Source organism: Lissotriton vulgaris, chromosome 1_1, assembly GCF_964263255.1.
Source record: "Lissotriton vulgaris chromosome 1_1, aLisVul1.2, whole genome shotgun sequence".
NCBI lineage: Eukaryota > Metazoa > Chordata > Amphibia > Caudata > Salamandridae > Lissotriton > Lissotriton vulgaris.
In genome coordinates this window covers 97,196,510-97,218,948 of record NC_141685.1, presented here as the reverse complement: position 1 = coordinate 97,218,948, position 22,439 = coordinate 97,196,510, and the positions used below count along the sequence as shown (strand labels likewise).

General features: G+C 45.9%; 1 protein-coding gene across 1 annotated transcript; it reads left to right on the top strand.

Moving 5' to 3' along the window:
* Positions 1 to 21,062: 21,062 nt before the first annotated feature.
* On the top strand, positions 21,063 to 22,214 carry LOC147737551 (uncharacterized). Its single transcript, XM_086936514.1, has one exon. The coding sequence runs from the start codon at positions 21,063 to 21,065 to the stop codon at positions 22,212 to 22,214; it is 1,152 nt and encodes a 383-aa protein (XP_086792640.1).
* The last annotated feature ends 225 nt before the right edge of the window (positions 22,215 to 22,439 follow it).

The window sequence follows — 22,439 nt, the reverse complement described above, 5'->3', positions numbered from 1 at the left end:
TTGTGATGGCATTTACCGTTTACACTCTTAAACATACAACTGCACTCTGTGGGTTAATGTTGGGAAGGGGATGGTTGTGGCAACTGGAAAACACCAATTCAATGCCTCATCAGGGGTCGTAGGTGCTTTACAAATACAATTTCCATATATAGATATAATTACAATTTGGCAAAAAGGTAGGTCTTGGTCTAGAAAGCATGCTTTTTTTTAATGGTATAAATCCGTTCAGTAGTTGCTGAGAAATTAAAAAAATACAAATTTCGATAACTGAGTACCGAGGAGGATTCGCGAACCCTCCTGGGCACGAGTTTCACTCTGATTTGCTGTCAACACTCCAAACCAGGACGTGTTGGCAGCCATCTTGTGCCTTGGCAACCGAGTCACAATTAAAAGGGGACAAAAAAGATGAAAAACAAGAGAAGGGGGCAGGGTAGAAACACCTTGACCCCCTAGGCCTGCTCAGGGGGTCCCAAAAAAGCATTTTGTTTAATCATCAGAATTCGTGTTGGGTCCACGAATCCTGCTGAGAAAATTTTTAAAAAATAAAGCGCGGACTCCAATTTTGGGTTGTATTTGAAGTCTGTCCCCCTCATTTAGAGTGTGGCTGGTGGCTGGCCGACTGTCAAAGGAGCGAAGGTGATAACCATCCACCACATTTAGACATCTCCAGAACCTGGCAATATCTAAGCCCTCAGATAAGCCTCATCAGCTCCTCGGAAAGTACAGAAAATGTTCTCAGTGGCCTCCATGTTTCACACAGAAGCTCAGCAAATTGTTTGAAAAACTAAATAAATAGTGACTTTCACAGCCCGGGTGATATTTATAATAAACTTACTTAATGGGGCTTTCCGCCAGCTCTCTTCATCCATTGGTCTGCTGTTGTGTCTGTCACATTTTGCTTCCTCCCTTTACAGCACACAGCATGGGGCAGTGGGTCAGCCTACTTCAGCCACTGGTTAAGGATACTTTGAGTGACTGCATTTAGTCCTTTCACAAGGAGCACATCTGCACACAAGGAAGTTTCCTACAGCCCCAGTGTTTATGTTTTTACGTTAGCATTAGGTCTCGGCCTTACGTGAGCAGCGCATGAGCTGCTCTTGTCCTACGAGGGTTTGTTGGAATTGAAACGATTCCAGAAGTCATCTCACGGCTCCGCCTCCAATTTTCATTGGTGAGCGTTGTTTTGCGTCATGGCTGATGCTAAACACAGTGTAATGATTCCACAGGAGGCAATCATTACACTGAGAGTTGCCACCCTGTCCCCTTTGGGCCCCGCCCACTGGGATCCGATCGTTTACTTGTGGAGGGACACGGCCTCATTCAATCACTCTATAAGCACTATTTACATGTAAGCACGTCGGGAAAAACACAAGCGAGTCAAACACTTCTTTTTGTGTCATCTTCTGGCTCGTGGAAAAGCCAGCGCGTCTAGCTCGCAAGTGACTATTTGTCAACTTCTATGATGTGGATATGAAAAAATTGCCTTGGGTTTATTAATTCGGGGAAGAGGTTTGGCCAGCGACGTAACCCAGAGCAGAAAATGAGCTTGCGAAAGTGAGTTGGCTTGCCCGTCTGGTGGTGGGCGGGCCCTTTACTGGCAGACAGGGGACATCCCGGCGGAGGCTGATGTACCGCCACAGCCACTTGACGAAAGAGGTAAGTGATTGAAGAGGGCTCTACGAAGAGCGTGCAGCCCTGGAAGCTCTAAGCAGGGTCTTTGAAAGGTTCACAGAAAGGTTTGCGAGGAGATACCCCTCACCTTAGAAGCTGTCTGCAAACAGCAAGGGCAGATCTGAGCTGTTCGGAGGAAGGACTGTCGTACGGAAAGAGAGACAATTCTGGCTAGTCCTCCGGGGTACCCACTGACGTCATGGCAGGGCAGCCTTGGGAACCAGCTGCAGGCGCTGTCTACTTTGGCCGGCGAGAGGATGACATTTGCAAGGAGTAATGTGACCAGTTGAGGTCGGTGGTGGGAGTAGCTGCCGGGCGGTGACGTGGAGAGCGGGAGGGCAGGCTGGGGGGGGGGTAGTAAACTATGGATTACGGAGGATTACAGATAAGTAAACATATAAATAAATAAAATGAATTTTGTTGTGTGCACTGCATCCCGAAATGTCGGGCGCCCCCTACCGTATTTGATATTGCTGAGAGAAAAAGGGCTGGAGTGCGTCTTATTGTTTGTTTTTCTCCCCTTCTTCGCACATCTTGGGTATGATTTGAAAAGAAAGGGTGGGAGCAGCAAGGGTGTGACTATTAAATAGAAAGCCTATTTTATCCCAAGACTCATGTAGCACAGTAGACACCCCCGACGAGCAGTGTGTTGTTTCTGCAAGGGGAATTCCAGTTATAGTCCAGCCCTCTTTTGTGAGAGCCATCCCCCCTCCCCCCGAGTGCCAGCCATCACACTCTAGTTTGAGATGAAAACCACTGGACTCTAAGCGTTCATCTCGATTCCTATCACAATCGTATTTCACAGATGTGCATTTTTATTTCCATTTCTCTTTTTGCTCGGCTGCAGCGCAGACTTCTCATTTGCAGGGGTTTGCTAAAGCAGTCATGACCGCGGGTTCCTTGCATGGGCCCTAGTGCAGGGAAAGGAACTGCCCCCCTACTGCTATTTGAACTATAAAATACATCAATCATCAGGATCGAGAGACCTCTCTGCACCCCGGTGCCACTGCACCTGCTGCACCAGTGGAAGTTACGTTGCTGCGCCTAACAGGGCATGACATTTCCTGCTGCGACTGGAGGAGGCTGGCAGCGCCCTGGCTTCACCCTGGCCTGGCTGAGAGGCAGGGCGGCCACAGCTCCCTGGGGCCGCCCTCACTCACACCGTTGCTAGAATCCAGCCCTGCGGGGTCACACGTGTCCACACCCAGGCCTGCAAGAGAGACAGGGACATATTTTCGTTCAATGCAAATTAACATCTTTTCCGAAAAGGTATGTGGTGGCTTGGGGACTGATTTTCAATATTTTGCCTCTGACCTATGGAAAATACCGCCCGGAAAGAAAGCAGGCGAGAGGAGGGTTGGTGAAGGGGCATTCCTCCGAAATACGCTGTCTATTCTGTATATGTTTTATAAGTTTTCAAGGTCATCGGGGCAATTATTCAAAAAGCAGTATTCCCAAACTGCAGTTTAATAATCTGCCCCTAGAGTCTAGTTTTAAATGGGCTCACTGGTTTGAGATGAGAGCTGTGCGCTGGGTGCAGTTGAACCGCCCTCTCTGCGCTGCACTCACTGATGACTCTTTCATGAAACCTGGCCACAAATGTAAAGAGAGCAACACTCCGCATATTGCATCAAGATAGTCTGAACGTGGCGCATTCTTTGCACAACCTGCAAGGGGCTCCTGTCCCAAGTGACGCCATGAGCCAGTCATGACTTTTCAAACACTAAATTGCCCCAAGTAAGGTTTTGTCAACAAAGCACTTGCCCGAAGCAATGATTGGCAATAAAGCTCACTCTGACTCATTGTATTGTTATGAGTGGGGTGGGGGTGGGGGGTATTAACGTATGGACTCTGGCGGGGGTGGCGCAATGGAGAGATAAGACCTGTTCGGTCGGAGCCACATGCCTCAGTTCAATGTTTCCTTTTATTGGGCTCATGGCGCATGTGTTTGATGAATAAAAAACCAACACTCGCCTCAGCCCCCCTTGAGCAATAAACAGCGCCGCCACTACAATTAATACATCCCATGCCAATCGGGCAACCAAAAGCAAAATAAACATTTCCACAGTGTCCTGGATAGCATCTTTGTGCCAGGAGTCTCAGCCCAGTCTGCGCGGGGCAGTAAAGGGGGACTTTACTGGTATTAGGATTCCTTTCCAGGTGGCCTTGGCACAGTTCCAGCTGTTCCACTGGTCAGGGACTGACGTCCACATCTAGAGCTGTCTCCGCCTCTTCTTTCACTCTCATGCTCACACTGTGATCACTCGCATTGGTAACAAACACCTCTGGAGTGGACTGGAAGCTAGTTTGCCTTTGTCTCGAATGCCTGATGACTGGCACATGACAGTTAAGGCTAATGAATGATGTAATTTCCTATGACAGCTGCCAGTGTCTTTCTGCAGTCATCAGAGCCACGGACTGAGGGTCAAAAGCAATTCTAAACTTCTAGCTTAGATGACTACCTTTGACCAACTCTGAGTCCTTCTCTGTGAGGATCATCGTCTTGACACCACTGAGTCCTACTCTATAGGGCTCATCGTCTTGACACCACTGAGTCCTTCTCTATAGGGCTCATCATCTTGACACCACTGAGTCCTTCTCTGTAAGGCTCATCGCCTTGACACCACTGAGTCCTTCTCTTTAAGGCTAATCGTCTTGACACCACTGAGTCCTTCTCTGTAAGGCTCATCGTCTTGACACCACTGAGTCCTTCTCTGTAAGGCTCATCGCCTTGACACCACTGAGTCCTTCTCTTTAAGGCTAATCGTCTTGACACCACTGAGTCCTTCTCTGTAAGGCTCATCGTCTTGACACCACTGAGTCCTTCTCTGTAAGGCTCATCGCCTTGACACCACTGAGTCCTTCTCTGTAAGGCTCATCGTCTTGACACCACTGAGTCCTTCTCTATAAAGCTCATCGTCTTGACACCACAGAGTCCTTCTCTACAAGGCTCATCGTTTTGATACCACTGAGTCCTTCTCTACAAGGCTCATCGTCTTGACACCACTGAGTCCTTCTCTGCAAGGCTCATCGTTTTGATACCACTGAGTCCTTCTCTTTAAGGCTCATCGTCTTGACACCACTGAGTCCTTCTCTGTAAGGCTCATTGCCTTGACACCACTGAGTCCTTCTCTATAAGGCTCATCGTCTTGACACCACTGAGTCCTTCTCTATAAGGCTCCTCGTCTTGACACCACTGAGTCCTTCTCTACAAGGCTCATCGTCTTGACACCACTGAGTCCTCTATAGGGCTTATCATCTTGACACCACTGAGTCCTTCGCTACAAGGTTCATCGTTTTGATACCACTGAGTCCTTCTCTACAAGGCTCATCATCTTGACACCACTGAGTCCTTCTCTATAAGGCTCATCATCTTGACACCACTGAGTCCTTCTCTATAAGGCTCATCGTCCTGACACCACTGAGTCCTTCTCTACAAGGCTCATCGTCTGTATAAGGCTCATCTTCTTGACACCACTGAGTCCTTCTCTATAAGGATCATCGTCTTGACACCACTGAGTCCTTCTCTATAAGGCTCATCGTCTTGACACCACTGAGTCCTTCTCTATGAGGCTCATCGTCCTGACACCACTGAGTCCTTCTCTATAAGGCTCATCGTCTTGACACCACTGAGTCCTTCTCTCTAAGGCTCATCGTCCTGACACCACTGAGTCCTTCTCTCTAAGGCTCATCGTCCTGACACCACTGAGTCCTTCTCTCTAAGGCTCATCGTCTTGACACCACTGAGTCCTTCTCTACAAGGCTCATCGTTTTGATACCACTGAGTCCTTCTCTACAAGGCTCATCGCCTTGACACCACTGAGTCCTTCTCTATAAGGCTCATCGCCTTGACACCACTGAGTCCTTCTCTCTAAGGCTCATCGTCTTGACACCACTGAGTCCTTCTCTCTAAGGCTCATCGTCTTGACACCACTGAGTCCTTCTCCCTAAGGCTCATCGTCTTGATACCACTGAGTCCTTCTCTATAAGGCTCATCGTCTTGACACCACTGAGTCCTTCTCTCTAAGGCTCATCGTCTTGACACCACTGAGTCCTTCTCTCTAAGGCTCATCGTCTTGACACCACTGAGTCCTTCTCTACAAGGCTCATCGCCTTGACACCACTGAGTCCTTCTCTATAAGGCTCATCATCTTGACACCACTGAGTCCTTCTCTCTAAGGCTCATCGTCTTGACACCACTGAGTCCTTCTCTATAAGGCTCATCGTCCTGACACCACTGAGTCCTTCTCTACAAGGCTCATCGTCTGTATAAGGTTCATCTTCTTGACACCACTGAGTCCTTCTCTATAAGGATCATCGTCTTGACACCACTGAGTCCTTCTCTATAAGGCTCATCGTCTTGACACCACTGAGTCCTTCTTTATGAGGCTCATCGTCCTGACACCACTGAGTTCTTCTCTATAAGGCTCATCGTCTTGACACCACTGAGTCCTTCTCTATAGGGCTCATCGTCTTGACACCACTGAGTCCTTCTCTCTAAGGCTCATCGTCCTGACACCACTGAGTCCTTCTCTCTAAGGCTCATCGTCCTGACACCACTGAGTCCTTCTCTCTAAGGCTCATCGTCTTGACACCACTGAGTCCTTCTCTACAAGGCTCATCGTTTTGATACCACTGAGTCCTTCTCTACAAGGCTCATCGCCTTGACACCACTGAGTCCTTCTCTATAAGGCTCATCGCCTTGACACCACTGAGTCCTTCTCTCTAAGGCTCATCGTCTTGACACCACTGAGTCCTTCTCCCTAAGGCTCATCGTCTTGACACCACTGAGTCCTTCTCTATAAGGCTCATCGTCTTGACACCACTGAGTCATTCTCTCTAAGGCTCATCGTCTTGACACCACTGAGTCCTTCTCTCTAAGGCTCATCGTCTTGACACCACTGAGTCCTTCTCTACAAGGCTCATCGCCTTGACACCACTGAGTCCTTCTCTATAAGGCTCATCATCTTGACACCACTGAGTCCTTCTCTCTAAGGCTCATCGTCTTGACACCATTGAGTCCTTCTCTATAAGGCTCATCGTCTTGACACCACTGAGTCCTTCTCTATAAGGCTCATCGTCCTGACACCACTGAGTCCTTCTCTACAAGGCTCATCGTCTGTATAAGGTTCATCTTCTTGACACCACTGAGTCCTTCTCTATAAGGATCATCGTCTTCACACCACTGAGTCTTTCTCTATAAGGCTCATCGTCTTGACACCACTGAGTCCTTCTCTATGAGGCTCATCGTCCTGACACCACTGAGTTCTTCTCTATAAGGCTCATCGTCTTGACACCACTGAGTCCTTCTCTATAGGGCTCATCGTCTTGACACCACTGAGTCCTTCTCTATAAGGCTCATCGTCTTGACACCACTGAGTCCTTCTCTATAGGGCTCATCGTCTTGACACCACTGAGTCCTTCTCTCTAAGGCTCATCGTCTTGACACCACTGAGTCCTTCTCTATGAGGCTCATCGTCTTGACACCACTGAGTCTTTCCCTATAGGGCTCATCGTCTTGACACCACTGAGTCCTTCTCTGTGAGGCTCATCTTCTTGACACCACTGAGTCCTTCTCTATAAGGATCATCGTCTTGACACCACTGAGTCCTTCTCTATAAGGCTCATCGTCTTGACACCACTGAGTCCTTCTCTTTAAGGCTCATCGTCTTGACACCACTGAGTTCTTCTCTATAGGGCTCATTGTCTTGACACCACTGAGTTCTTCTCTATAAGGCTCATCGTCTTGACACCACTGAGTCCTTCTCTATAAGGCTCATCGTCTTGACACTACTGAGTCCTTCTCTATGAGGCTCATCGTCCTGACACCACTGAGTTCTTCTCTATAAGGCTCATCGTCTTGACACCACTGAGTCCTTCTCTCTAAGGCTCATCGTCTTGACACCACTGATCCCTTCTCTCTAAGGCTCATCGTCTTGACACCACTGAGTCCTTCTCTTTAAGGCTAATCGTCTTGACACCACTGAGTCCTTCTCTGTAAGGCTCATCGTCTTGACACCACTGAGTCCTTCTCTGTAAGGCTCATCGCCTTGACACCACTGAGTCCTTCTCTTTAAGGCTAATCGTCTTGACACCACTGAGTCCTTCTCTGTAAGGCTCATCGTCTTGACACCACTGAGTCCTTCTCTGTAAGGCTCATCGCCTTGACACCACTGAGTCCTTCTCTGTAAGGCTCATCGTCTTGACACCACTGAGTCCTTCTCTATAAAGCTCATCGTCTTGACACCACAGAGTCCTTCTCTACAAGGCTCATCGTTTTGATACCACTGAGTCCTTCTCTACAAGGCTCATCGTCTTGACACCACTGAGTCCTTCTCTACAAGGCTCATCGTTTTGATACCACTGAGTCCTTCTCTTTAAGGCTCATCGTCTTGACACCACTGAGTCCTTCTCTGTAAGGCTCATTGCCTTGACACCACTGAGTCCTTCTCTATAAGGCTCATCGTCTTGACACCACTGAGTCCTTCTCTATAAGGCTCCTCGTCTTGACACCACTGAGTCCTTCTCTACAAGGCTCATCGTCTTGACACCACTGAGTCCTCTATAGGGCTTATCATCTTGACACCACTGAGTCCTTCGCTACAAGGTTCATCGTTTTGATACCACTGAGTCCTTCTCTACAAGGCTCATCATCTTGACACCACTGAGTCCTTCTCTATAAGGCTCATCATCTTGACACCACTGAGTCCTTCTCTATAAGGCTCATCGTCCTGACACCACTGAGTCCTTCTCTACAAGGCTCATCGTCTGTATAAGGCTCATCTTCTTGACACCACTGAGTCCTTCTCTATAAGGATCATCGTCTTGACACCACTGAGTCCTTCTCTATAAGGCTCATCGTCTTGACACCACTGAGTCCTTCTCTATGAGGCTCATCGTCCTGACACCACTGAGTCCTTCTCTATAAGGCTCATCGTCTTGACACCACTGAGTCCTTCTCTCTAAGGCTCATCGTCCTGACACCACTGAGTCCTTCTCTCTAAGGCTCATCGTCCTGACACCACTGAGTCCTTCTCTCTAAGGCTCATCGTCTTGACACCACTGAGTCCTTCTCTACAAGGCTCATCGTTTTGATACCACTGAGTCCTTCTCTACAAGGCTCATCGCCTTGACACCACTGAGTCCTTCTCTATAAGGCTCATCGCCTTGACACCACTGAGTCCTTCTCTCTAAGGCTCATCGTCTTGACACCACTGAGTCCTTCTCCCTAAGGCTCATCGTCTTGATACCACTGAGTCCTTCTCTATAAGGCTCATCGTCTTGACACCACTGAGTCCTTCTCTCTAAGGCTCATCGTCTTGACACCACTGAGTCCTTCTCTCTAAGGCTCATCGTCTTGACACCACTGAGTCCTTCTCTACAAGGCTCATCGCCTTGACACCACTGAGTCCTTCTCTATAAGGCTCATCATCTTGACACCACTGAGTCCTTCTCTCTAAGGCTCATCGTCTTGACACCACTGAGTCCTTCTCTATAAGGCTCATCGTCTTGACACCACTGAGTCCTTCTCTATAAGGCTCATCGTCCTGACACCACTGAGTCCTTCTCTACAAGGCTCATCGTCTGTATAAGGTTCATCTTCTTGACACCACTGAGTCCTTCTCTATAAGGATCATCGTCTTGACACCACTGAGTCCTTCTCTATAAGGCTCATCGTCTTGACACCACTGAGTCCTTCTTTATGAGGCTCATCGTCCTGACACCACTGAGTTCTTCTCTATAAGGCTCATCGTCTTGACACCACTGAGTCCTTCTCTATAGGGCTCATCGTCTTGACACCACTGAGTCCTTCTCTCTAAGGCTCATCGTCCTGACACCACTGAGTCCTTCTCTCTAAGGCTCATCGTCCTGACACCACTGAGTCCTTCTCTCTAAGGCTCATCGTCTTGACACCACTGAGTCCTTCTCTACAAGGCTCATCGTTTTGATACCACTGAGTCCTTCTCTACAAGGCTCATCGCCTTGACACCACTGAGTCCTTCTCTATAAGGCTCATCGCCTTGACACCACTGAGTCCTTCTCTCTAAGGCTCATCGTCTTGACACCACTGAGTCCTTCTCCCTAAGGCTCATCGTCTTGACACCACTGAGTCCTTCTCTATAAGGCTCATCGTCTTGACACCACTGAGTCATTCTCTCTAAGGCTCATCGTCTTGACACCACTGAGTCCTTCTCTCTAAGGCTCATCGTCTTGACACCACTGAGTCCTTCTCTACAAGGCTCATCGCCTTGACACCACTGAGTCCTTCTCTATAAGGCTCATCATCTTGACACCACTGAGTCCTTCTCTCTAAGGCTCATCGTCTTGACACCATTGAGTCCTTCTCTATAAGGCTCATCGTCTTGACACCACTGAGTCCTTCTCTATAAGGCTCATCGTCCTGACACCACTGAGTCCTTCTCTACAAGGCTCATCGTCTGTATAAGGTTCATCTTCTTGACACCACTGAGTCCTTCTCTATAAGGATCATCGTCTTCACACCACTGAGTCTTTCTCTATAAGGCTCATCGTCTTGACACCACTGAGTCCTTCTCTATGAGGCTCATCGTCCTGACACCACTGAGTTCTTCTCTATAAGGCTCATCGTCTTGACACCACTGAGTCCTTCTCTATAGGGCTCATCGTCTTGACACCACTGAGTCCTTCTCTATAAGGCTCATCGTCTTGACACCACTGAGTCCTTCTCTATAGGGCTCATCGTCTTGACACCACTGAGTCCTTCTCTCTAAGGCTCATCGTCTTGACACCACTGAGTCCTTCTCTATGAGGCTCATCGTCTTGACACCACTGAGTTCTTCTCTATAAGGCTCATCGTCTTGACACCACTGAGTCCTTCTCTATAGGGCTCATCGTCTTGACACCACTGAGTCCTTCTCTATAGGGCTCATCGTCTTGACACCACTGAGTCCTTCTCTATAGGGCTCATCGTCTTGACACCACTGAGTCTTTCCCTATAGGGCTCATCGTCTTGACACCACTGAGTCCTTCTCTGTGAGGCTCATCTTCTTGACACCACTGAGTCCTTCTCTATAAGGATCATCGTCTTGACACCACTGAGTCCTTCTCTATAAGGCTCATCGTCTTGACACCACTGAGTCCTTCTCTTTAAGGCTCATCGTCTTGACACCACTGAGTTCTTCTCTATAGGGCTCATTGTCTTGACACCACTGAGTTCTTCTCTATAAGGCTCATCGTCTTGACACCACTGAGTCCTTCTCTATAAGGCTCATCGTCTTGACACTACTGAGTCCTTCTCTATGAGGCTCATCGTCCTGACACCACTGAGTTCTTCTCTATAAGGCTCATCGTCTTGACACCACTGAGTCCTTCTCTCTAAGGCTCATCGTCTTGACACCACTGATCCCTTCTCTCTAAGGCTCATCGTCTTGACACCACTGAGTCCTTCTCTAAAAGGTTCATCATCTTGACACCACTGAGTTCTCCTCTATAAGGCTCATCGTCTTGACACCACTGAGTCCTTCTCTCTAAGGCTCATCGTCTTGACACCACTGAGTCCTTCTCTATAAGGCTCATCGTCTTGACACCACTGAGTCCTTCTCTAAAAGGTTCATCATCTTGACACCACTGAGTCTTTCTCTCTAAGGCTCATCATCTTGACACCACTGAGTCCTTCTCTGTAAGGCTCATCGTCTTTACACCACTGAGTCCTTCTCTAGAAGGTTTCATCATCTTGACACCACTAGGTCCTTCTCTATAAGGCTCATCGTCTTGACACCACTGAGTCCTTCACTACAAGGCTCATTGCCTTGACACCACTGAGTCCTTCTCTATAAGGCTCATCGTCTTGACACCACTGAGATCTTCTCTATAAGGCTCATCGTCTTGACACCACTGAGTACTTTTCTATAAGGATCATCGTCTTGACACCACTGAGTCCTTCTCTGTAAGGCTCATCGTCTTGACACCACTGAGTCCTTCTCTATAAGGCTCATCATCTTGACACCACTGAGTCCTTCTCTACAAGGCTCATCGTCTCTATAAGGCTCATCGTCTTGACACCACTGAGTCCTTCTCTATAAGGCTCATCGTCTTGACACCACTGAGCCCTTCTCTATAAGGCTCATTGTCTTGACACCACTGAGTCCTTTTCTATAAGGCTCATCGTCTTGACACCACTGAGTCCTTCTCTATGAGGCTCATCGTCTTGACACCCTTTGATGCCTGTTGCTGACGTCATTCTTCCCATTCCCTTCTGTCTGCATGACTTTATCAGTCTGGATTTGGTGCCCACTAGGACAGCCTGGTTGGAGCCAGCAGATATAGTGCCCGTCCCATGATCTATCATAATGACTGCCGCAGAGATATCATAAGTCGATTGGTGAAGAGCAGATCAATACTCCTTCATGACTTGGGAAAGCATGTGCCTTGTAGGTGCACCTCTTGTTTGTTTGCAGAAACCATTGCCTTTTTTACTGTACTCGTGAACCTCTTGAATTTGCTGCTGACTTGGTATGTAAGTTGATAAAGCAATCTTAAATGCCAAAGGATGCGAGGTATAGCTTTAGTGTGTGTGGTTGATATGGGCCTGTTTTTTTTTGCTTTTTTGTTTACTCTGTTGGTCGCCAAAATCAACAATATTATATTACTGATTCTTCAGGTATGTTAACCAGCAGTTCGGCGTCCGGTACACAGGCATGTTTATATAGGGGGATAAGGGCTTGACACCCATTAAAGTGCTGCAACAGTCGAAACTCAGCTGTTTTCAGGAGCCACATTCAGTGGTTGGGTAGTGTGGGGTTGGCTTCTCTGCTCATCTTGATATTGGACACATGAGGCATGACCCCGCCTCCCGTCTCACCTGTTATTAGATATCAGTATCACTGTCCCCTGAGGTCCTACTGGTGACAACTTGATAACCTAGGGAAAAATGGTGTCTTAACAGAGCAATCCCTCCTCTGAAACAGACGCCTGCATGCATGGCCCTGTTTATCTTCATTTTAGAGCCAGTAGGCTTACTTTATTGATTCGAATCAGACACCGTCACTCATTTACTCTGCCTCTAATAACACATCTTCATATGCAATCCGACACAGTCAAATCAAAATCAAACTTTTTTTCACATTAAAAATGCATAAAAGTGCATACCATTTCATTCCTTGTGTCTTTACAATAGTTGAGTAACCACACAGTTTCTAAAACAATAAAAAAATATAAAACCAAATTTACAACAATTAATTCCGATTCAAATTTACAAACGTTCTATAAAACCTTCTTAAAAACCCTATAAAGTATGACGCACCCAGATATCATTGACATTTGAAATATATTCTGATATACACCCTTTTACATAAAAGGAGAGTGTGCTATATTGATGGGTAAGCTGGTGAGCCAAAGACAGCCATCAATTCACAAAGCGTTAAATACATAAAGTAATCTATACACTTATCCATGGGCTATACGTTAACTGTGTCTCACTAAGCTACCATTGTAGTGGCAGCCCTCTAGTCTTTACAGCAGCCTGTAACAAGCATTACAAATGCAACAGGTCTCGCCTTTTATTAAGTTAAAGCCATTTGCTTTGCTGTACAATACCATTAGCAAAGCAAATGGCTTTAACTTAATCAAAGGCGAGACCTATTGCATTTTCAATGCTTGTTACTGTAGTGCGTCCTTTGTGTTTAGACCTGATGTGATAGCCGGATGCCCTCTACCAGCTCTTCATGTTTTTCCTCCTGTGCCTCACCAAGATCCTACACTGCTCATGCTTGCTTCCTCCATACCCTGCTCTACTCATCTCCTTCCCAGCTTCACTTTGCTCCTTTCCTCTGCACAAGCTGTTAGCTGCTTGTAGTAGTTTTTGTTAGTTGCTGAGAGGCAGCTGCCTAAGTTATGGTTATCGCAAGAGCTGAGTAAATTGAGCTGTCTGTGACTTTCCTCTTGAAAGCTCAGTGAGTGTAATGGAAAGAAATTCATTGCAATCATTCTGGGTGCTTGTTTCGGTTTCCCTTTAGCAGCACATGTATGGACGTTTTTCTTTTAGTAAAGTTGTTGGCATTTTAAAACACCTTCATACCCCTAACGGAACAAACATAAGGAGATGATGGACGGAGCGCTGAAACTTTTCAGACACTCACCCACAGTCACAGAACTGGGTTGAATCCATCCTTTAGCTCACTTCGCCACCCCAGTTCAGACACAGCTATATGCAAATCAGTCTTGACCCTGTGCCTCATGGGAACAGTCCAGACCGAACTGCCAAGCCATGTCTTCCCTGGACCAGAAACAAGCATCCTGGGACGGTTTCTGGCTAATCAGCCATCATCAGCCAAGCTAGCTTGAATCCAGTGGTAAAGTGAGCAAGGGACCCACGTCTGGGCATACCCTGCCAACTTAGGGCGAATAAAGCGATACCAAAGGGGATGATGGACGGAGTGTTGAAACTTTCTGTGACTAGGGGTGAGTGTCTGAAAAGTTTCAGCGCTCCGTCCATCATCTCCTCGTGTTTGCTTTGGTCGTCCTAAGTTGGCGGATATGCCCAGACGTGGTCTCTTGCTCATTTTGCCACTGTATTCAAGCTAGCCTGGCTGATGGAAGGCATTTGCTCTTTTTAGGGTTGGCTGCGCGGTTCTAACGGGTCTCATTGGGCATAATTGCCCTTGGAGCTCTGAAAGGAAACCCCTCTACTATCTAATAGTCATTCTCCAAGTGTGCCTTTATTTTTAAATGAGGTCCTCAAAGCAAGGAGTGTTAGGCAGTTTGATAATGAAACTGGAACTGGAACACAACAGCCTAAAATACTTTGTGTTGAGGATAAAAAACCTCACAGGAATTAAAGCTTCAGGTACAGGTAGATATATTATGAATTTTATCAGAGCTTTGCTTTTTACTATCCATGGATGCATCTTTGTAATTTTAGTGAAATTATTCAGGACTTGAACAGTACAGTAAATGTAAAGTTGTGCATCTGCAGACATCTGTTGTTAAAGAATTGAATTTCAGGTTCCAAGGAAAATATTGATTTGTATTATTAGTTCTGAGCTTGTCTTTAATGATACGTGTTTTATATGGTGGCCAGGGTTAGCTAGAGGCAAATGTTCTTTTTGAAATTGGCACATGATTGAAATAATAACAAAATTCTAACCATCACACCAGCATGCCAAGGACAGACATATTATCTTTGCTTGTTTTGCTTTTGTGTCTTGGGACCACCAGGCTTTCCTCGTAGTTCTAAATAAAAGGTGGAATACGTTTATAATCAGTGGTCTGACAAATTGCTTAGTTTTTCCAAAGTTGACTTTCCTAAATAGAAATGAGCATTACTTGGAGCTTAGATAATGTCTTCTATAATGAGTCCCTGAACAGAATTAGCCACATAGTGTTTCTTTTAAGGGATTGATTAACACCTTCCTCATTGTCTTTGCTTTCGGGACTGGCTTAGATGGCCTATAGAATAGTCCAAATGTCTCTGTGTTTGGAATCCATTCTTGCGCTAGGTTTACCACTTTTCAGAGTTACCGGTCAGTAGCTTTGTTTTTATCTTTGATATTTTTGATGTTGGTAAGCTTGTGTTTAATTTCTTAAATTTGTTGGAGTGATTGCAATCTCTTCAAAATGTTAATGTTGTCTACCAAATCAGATTTAAACTCAACTTGTTTTCTAAGGAGAGCGAGGTCAGGAACAAACAAAACTTTACAGGCCTTTTACTCTAGGCAAATTATTTAGTTCTCACTTAACCTGATAAAGTCTATGAAACCACGACAATCATGAATACAGGGCGCTAGCTATCGAGTCTTGCTACAATTGGCTCACTTTACCACAATCCAAATGGAAATTACCCCCAAAGCAGATATAGCATCCATACATTCCTTATTGGAGAAAGCAAGGCCATCATCTGAATGAAAGGTATGAACTGCTTTCATTTCTACAAGGCACTGCAAGGATTTTATGACTGCTCCAAAAAGGGCAGTCTTGTGCTGCCACAACCATAGAAACCAAGAGCAAGATTCAAGCCCAATATGTAGTTATTCTACTTGACTGCTGGCAGTGGGCCAAAATGGATTAGGAAATGACACCCAAGGCATATTGATTTATTTATAAAGCACAAGCTAATACCCAAAAGTGTCTAGATGCTGGAAACTGGATATCGTGATGGGAGTAGGTGCTGGACTTACCACAGGAGAGTCATTTTGTGGCATTCGTAAGTAATCATGGCCACCACTATCATTGCTGTGGCACTGTAGTACTGATAAGAGAATGTGCAGAAGCTAATCCTTCGCAAGCTGCTCTGAATTTATCAAAGCTATCTTTTATTACTAGGTGTGTTCTTACTAACACTCCTAGTATGGTTTACATGGGAACTGTATCTTTGATAAAAGTATACGTATACCTAGAAAGGAAACCATCAGGGGGCTTTCGCCTTTTAATGTTGTTTCGGTTACCATCAATGTGTTTTGTGATCCAGTTACATTAGCAACTGTGCATGTTTGATCCATACTTTGCACTAAAGAGAGCTGCACTGTTCCATTTAGCATGGATTCTGTCACTTTTGTGACATTTTGCCTCTAAGGAGAGAACACCCAGTTTCATAGTCCACTCATCAAAATATGGTTTAGTGAGAAAATTATGAAACTTGAAACAATACCTTTCTCTGCTTAATGGCCAGCATGTGATAGAGGTGGGCTTGGATCCTCAGGCGAAAACCAACTGAGCCTTTTGTCTGTCACCCACACCTAAACATCATGCCCCAAGTACCAAAGACATAGCATTAACCTGTGATGTGAAATGAGAGAGCTAAAGACATACCCATCCAGTTGCTATTTTGTCAGTCAGAAATTAGAAAACATGGGATCAATCTTGGCTTTCCTGCTTAGCCAAATTGTATTACCCTAGGCAATTGTTTAATTTCACTTTCGCTCCTTTTACTTCATTATCACACATCTGAGAGCAACTTGAAATTCATGAGTTCAGGATGAACACTGTACAAAATATCTTTGTTTGATTTAATAAATGATATTTTTTTCCATGTATAATAACAACACAGGTCACATAGATGGTGCACAAGACAACTGTCTAGACTCTTGATTTGATAATGGTATTGTTGTCGGTGTGGGGAAGGCATGAGATATTTTCTAAGATGAAATTTGGGAACTAGCCCTTTTAATAAATGCCTCTCAATGCAGTGATACAATCTGATGCATTTAAGTGAAAGTTTAGGCTATCGAGCAAGAACAGAACTCTAGGAAGTGTGTCCTTATGTCAAATTGCCTCATTTGATAGACATCTATGGACATTAGACTCTCGTCTGGCCATGCAATTAATAGTTAGTACCCACTACCACTACGTATCAGACCGGCTCCCTCCCTGAAAGTGATGAGATTAGAGTTCAAGAAGGACTCTAAACGAAGTTCGTCATTTCATCTTTTTCTAAGGCTGACCCTTTGCTTATAATAATTAAGCACTTGTCGAGCGCCTGGCTACCCTCAGGCATCCCCGTGCTAGGCTGGGCTATTTTCCTCTGTTCTCATCCCAGTATACACTTTCCAAGAGGTATGTTGTAAGCATGCTCAGAGTTTAGGATTTCCTAAGTGCAAAATGTCAGAAAGTGACCACTTTAATACATGGAGAGAGCAGCACATTATGCATTACTTTCCTTGCTTTATGCTTATGCCAGCCGAGTTAAATGCAGTCACACAAAGACGCGTTTCCCAGAACCGTTTGGAACGCTTGATTGCAGAAGACTAAATCAGGCGCCTTATCATGGATCTCTGGATCTCATTCAAGCCTCCCATGCTTGCAGCCGGTCCTACTCGCTGATGGTGCCCATTGGGAACACAATTTTAAAAAATCAATCGAGTAAAGAGCTTCAGTCACTGGAAACATCAGAGTGAAATAGTCGCAAAATCGACTCTTGACAGTTCATGAGCATTGGTGACAGGAGCTGAGCAAATAAGCAAAGAGAAACACAACAGGGGTGGCATTATAACTCTAACTCACAGCTGCACCGAGAGGATACTGTCTTTTATAAAATGGAGACTTTCTGACACTTAAAGGACATCGGACACACGTCCACCATGGGCCCAGGTCACAAAACATGAGAGATATCCCATCCGTCTTATTACAAGTGCATGCTATCCTGTGTCAGTTGTAATAAGGTGTAATATGGTGAGCAGATGGAATATCTAGACGGAGTTACCTGTCCGAGAGGCAGGTGTAGAACCAGAGGAGTTGATAAAGGAGTCAGAGCTTGATATTATGGACTGATGGCAAAATATCCCTCAGATCTCTGGTGGGAACGCCTGAGAAGCAGAGTGATTTTAGGATGCTTTTGTCTCCGAAGCTTATGTTGTGAGACACCTGGGCCCTCACCTGGATCACCCCCTTGAGGCAGGCAGTCTCCAGATGTTGTTCTGTATGAGGCTTTGCTGCTCTCAGGTGAATGGTCAAGTGGTAACACCCACTCAGCAAGCACCCGTGTGAGGCCGCAGGAAGAGGATTCATTGAAAACCAATACTCCACCTAGTGCAGAGGGAAGCAGACCCAGAAAGGAACATACACCTGCCTGTAAACCGCTTCTGTTTGTACCTCATAAGCACCTACCTGTGCACCTCCTCTCTTTATAACTCATAAGCACCTACCTGTGCACCTCCTCTGTTTTTATCTCATAAGCACCTACCTGTGCACCTCCTCTGTGTGTACCTCATAATCCTCTACCTGTGCGCCTCCTCTGTTTTTATCTCATAAGCACCTACCTCTGCACCTCCTCTATTTGTAACTCATAAAAATCTTGAAAAAATCTAAAAAAAATCTTATGCATCTACCTGTGCACCTTCACTGTACCTCACAAGAACCTGCCTGTGCGCGTCCTGTATTTGTACCTCATAAACAGTTGCCTCTGCACTTCTTCTGTTTGTACCTCATAAGCACTTACCTGTGTACACCTCCTCTGCTTGTACCTCTCAGGTACCTATGCACCTAGTTTGTTATCCCTGCACTGCTAACCACGGGCACTTGACTTTCAGGCCGGTACCTGTCTTCTGCTATTTGCAGGCAGATGCTCCACTGCTTTGGAAAAAAATTCACCCTGAGTTACCTTTGTTTTGTACTTCCTGAAATTTTAGTTTTGTTATATACTTGTTATTTACTTCCTGAAGAGTTACCATTGTTATACACTTCCTGAAACTGAAGAAACAGCAGCACATCCTGATCCATCTTCTTCCATAATCTGTTCTTGTTCAAATAAAATCTTGATCATTTGCATCTACCTAAAGTTGTACCTGTAGCAAGTGGGTGCTCCTTGAGTGCATTTTCTTCACTGAGTTACTTTGTGAACACTGAAAAATCACCTCCTTTTCTGAAGTAAATAAGATGTGTTGTGCTGTTGGCCTTGGCTCGTGGCGAGGTCCTCCCTGACCCGTAGCATCTCCCTTCCGAGCTTCCACCACAACAGACCCCTGAGTCCCCCGGCCTAACCAACCCTTCCCTCCACGTTAAGTCCTGACCCTTCCCGAACTTCCCAGCCCGTGCCTCCATCTTCCCGGCACGTAGGCCCTGTGTGCCCACTTTCGGCATCTAAGATAGACGCCCGAGCCAGCGCAGCCTAGGCCGAGAGGCGCCACCCTGGCGGGAGGACAGAGCGCTCCCAGCGAGTGAGAGAGGGAGGAGCAGTATCCTTCACACTTCCGACCTCTCCTCGAGAAGTGGGTTTCGATCGCCCCTCCGGCCGCCCAGAGGGCTGGCTCCACGCCTGCTGCGTGTCAGGGACTCCTCCTGAAACCAACCTGAATGGATCAAAGGGCCGTGTGGCAGGAAACCCCAACAAGCGGCCCCCAGGTGCCAAGTCCCCTGCCGACCAGACTCCGGAGATCAAAGAGGAGCAGTCCTATAACTGGGGATGCTCCGGGACTATCGGCAGAGTCGATTCTGGAACATCGAGAGCCCTGCTGACGTGGTTGCGGCTCGTTTGGCAGGGAAGGAATTTTCGCGGCTTCCCTAAAAGATCTTAAGAACTCCGACATCTTGCTTGAGCCTTGCTGAGTGACTCGCGGCTCCCCTGCACCCTTGGAACATCTGAGCACTGCTGAGTGACTCGCGGCTCCCCTGAAGATCGTAAGACCTCCAACATCCTGCTTGAGCCCTGCTGAGTGACTCGCGGCTCCCTGACTCTCCTGGTCCTGGTCCGGCTGGACCCTGAAAGATCGCCCCGTATCCCCAGGCTCGAGTATTCAGAGCTGTGCGCCGGATACGCAACGGCAGTGACACTGATCCTATAAGACTGTCCCGCTACCCCTACCCTGACCGAGACTTTTTGAGCTCTTGCTCTGCTTGTAACTACCAGCTTTCACTGATCATAAAGATCCCTTGAATCACGAGATAAAGAAACGTTCTTAAGAAGCTACGGTGTGGTCTCTCTTTGTCGTGTGGTGCTTGTATAGTGTGTATGATCCTAGACTCGAAACTCTCCCCCTGAGAAGTCTCCCTCCAGTGCTCATCTTCGTACCTAGGGAGGTGGGTCTCAGGGTGGTCGGGTAAACTTCCTGCCCTCCCCTGAGGTCGCCTTCTAACATGTGCTAAACAGAACTTCTAGTTAAATATCTGTGTATGAGGGAATATCCCTTACTAAGTTTCAAGGATGGTAAAGACAAGATGTCTTTTACTACCATTTAAACATTGTATATTCACATTCCAATACATTTGCTTGTAGTAATTATACATCTCTTTACATCCAACAGAAAACAAGCCTTGAATACTGGAAATGAATATGGATAATGAAGATATTACTGTACATCTGCAAGAACAATGAAAAACTGGGCTCCAGTATTCAGTAAAACATCAGCACGGTCATAGACAGGCGAACCTGAACCTTAACTGACAGATCTTGGAAGAAGCAGATAAGGGCAATTCAGTGAATGTACAAGTCTGAGCTGTGTGCCTCCACGTCACAAGACCAAGAAAAGAACTCTAGAAAAGTTAGGCAACACTACTGATAAACCTCCTAGCATAAAAATAAAGTATCCAGTACAAGCTTTGATCATGGGATTGGTATGATGCGCTTACAGCAGTGCTTTGCTTCGTAAAATGACTACTACTATTCAGTCTTCTATGTGTATTGTAATCTATTTCTGGCCAAACCACAGGAAGCAGAAAAAAGAAAAGTGGAGTGGAGCCGGACAACTGGAGTTTAGATGGAAGTTGAGTTCTGCTAAATAAAATGGAAACTTCTGTCCCAATTTGCACAAACCAGAAGGAAGATTAATATTTACCCCTAGCTGTACAAAACCAATATCCATTCTAAAGGCAATATCACCCACAAAGAAGTATTACACACATTATGAGTGTAGCAGGTATTTGGTGATCTTGAGTGTGACAGGTATTTGGTGCCCTTTGCATTTTATTGTTAAATCGGAAACCTAATGTGCCAATTAGCACACATATTTAGGGAGTGTGAGAATAACACAATTGCTTTAACAAATATGTTGACCCTTCAGGAAACACAGTTATGTGATGTAGACAAATATATACCCAATCCAGAGACACTAACCAAGAATAAAGAATCATACACATGCATCGAGAGCTTTAGTTCGTCATCACTAGTAAAGCGCCCTCAGCAAACGCACACAGGAGAAAAACAATTCAATTGCACTGAATGTATGAAGAGCTGTGGTCAGTTATCTGACCTCCAAAGACATCAACGAACACACACAGGGGAAAAACCATACCGTTGCAATGAATGTATGAAGAGCTTTAGTCAGTTAGCAAACTTCCTAGTACATCAACGGACACACACAGGGGAAAAACCATACCATTGCAATGAATGTGCAAAGAGCTTTAGTCACTTATCAAACCTCCAAAGACATCAACAAACACACACAGGGGAAAAACCATACCATTGCAATGAATGTATGAAGAGCTTTAGTCAGTTATCACACCTCCAAGGGCATCAGCGAGCACACACAGGGGAAAAGCCATACCATTGCAATGAATGTATGAAGAGCTTCAGTCAGTCATCACATCTCCAAAGACATCTTCGAACACACACTGGGGAAACATCATACCATTGCAATAAATGTGGATGTAGTTTTAGACATTCCTTAACATTAAGGAATCAACAGCAAACACACACAGGGGAAAAGCCTTCTGGGTCCAGTGAGTGTGTTAGGAGCATTAGTCGGTTATCATGTTTTCAAACAGATCAGCGACACACAGGGGTAAAACCATTCAAGTGCAGCGAATGTGGGAAGAGCTTTTGTCAATCGTCAGTCCTACTCAGACATCAGCGAACACACACAGGGGAAAAACCATACTTTTGCAGTGAATGTGGAAAGAGCTTTTGTCAGTCGTCAGTCCTACTCAGACATCAGCGAACACACACAGGGGAAAAACCATACCTTTGTAATGAGTGTGGAAAGAGCTTTAGTCAATTATCAGACCTACAGTGCCATCAGCTAACACACACTGGGGAAAAACCATACCATTGCATTGAATGTGGGAAGAGCTTCAGTCAGTCATCAGTCCTACACAGACATCAGCGAACTCACACAGGGGGAAAAACCATTCAAGTGTAATGAATGTGTGAAGAGCTTTAGTCAATTATCAATTCTGCAAAGTCATCAGCGAACAAACACAGAAAAAACCTTACCATTTTATTGAGTATAGAAGTACTTTCAGTGACTCCTCAAACCTAAGGAAGCATCAGAAAACTCCCACGGTAAAAGCCATACAAGTGCACTGAATGTATGAAAGCCTTTAGTCGATTATCAGTTCTGCACAGCCATAAGCAAAAACACACC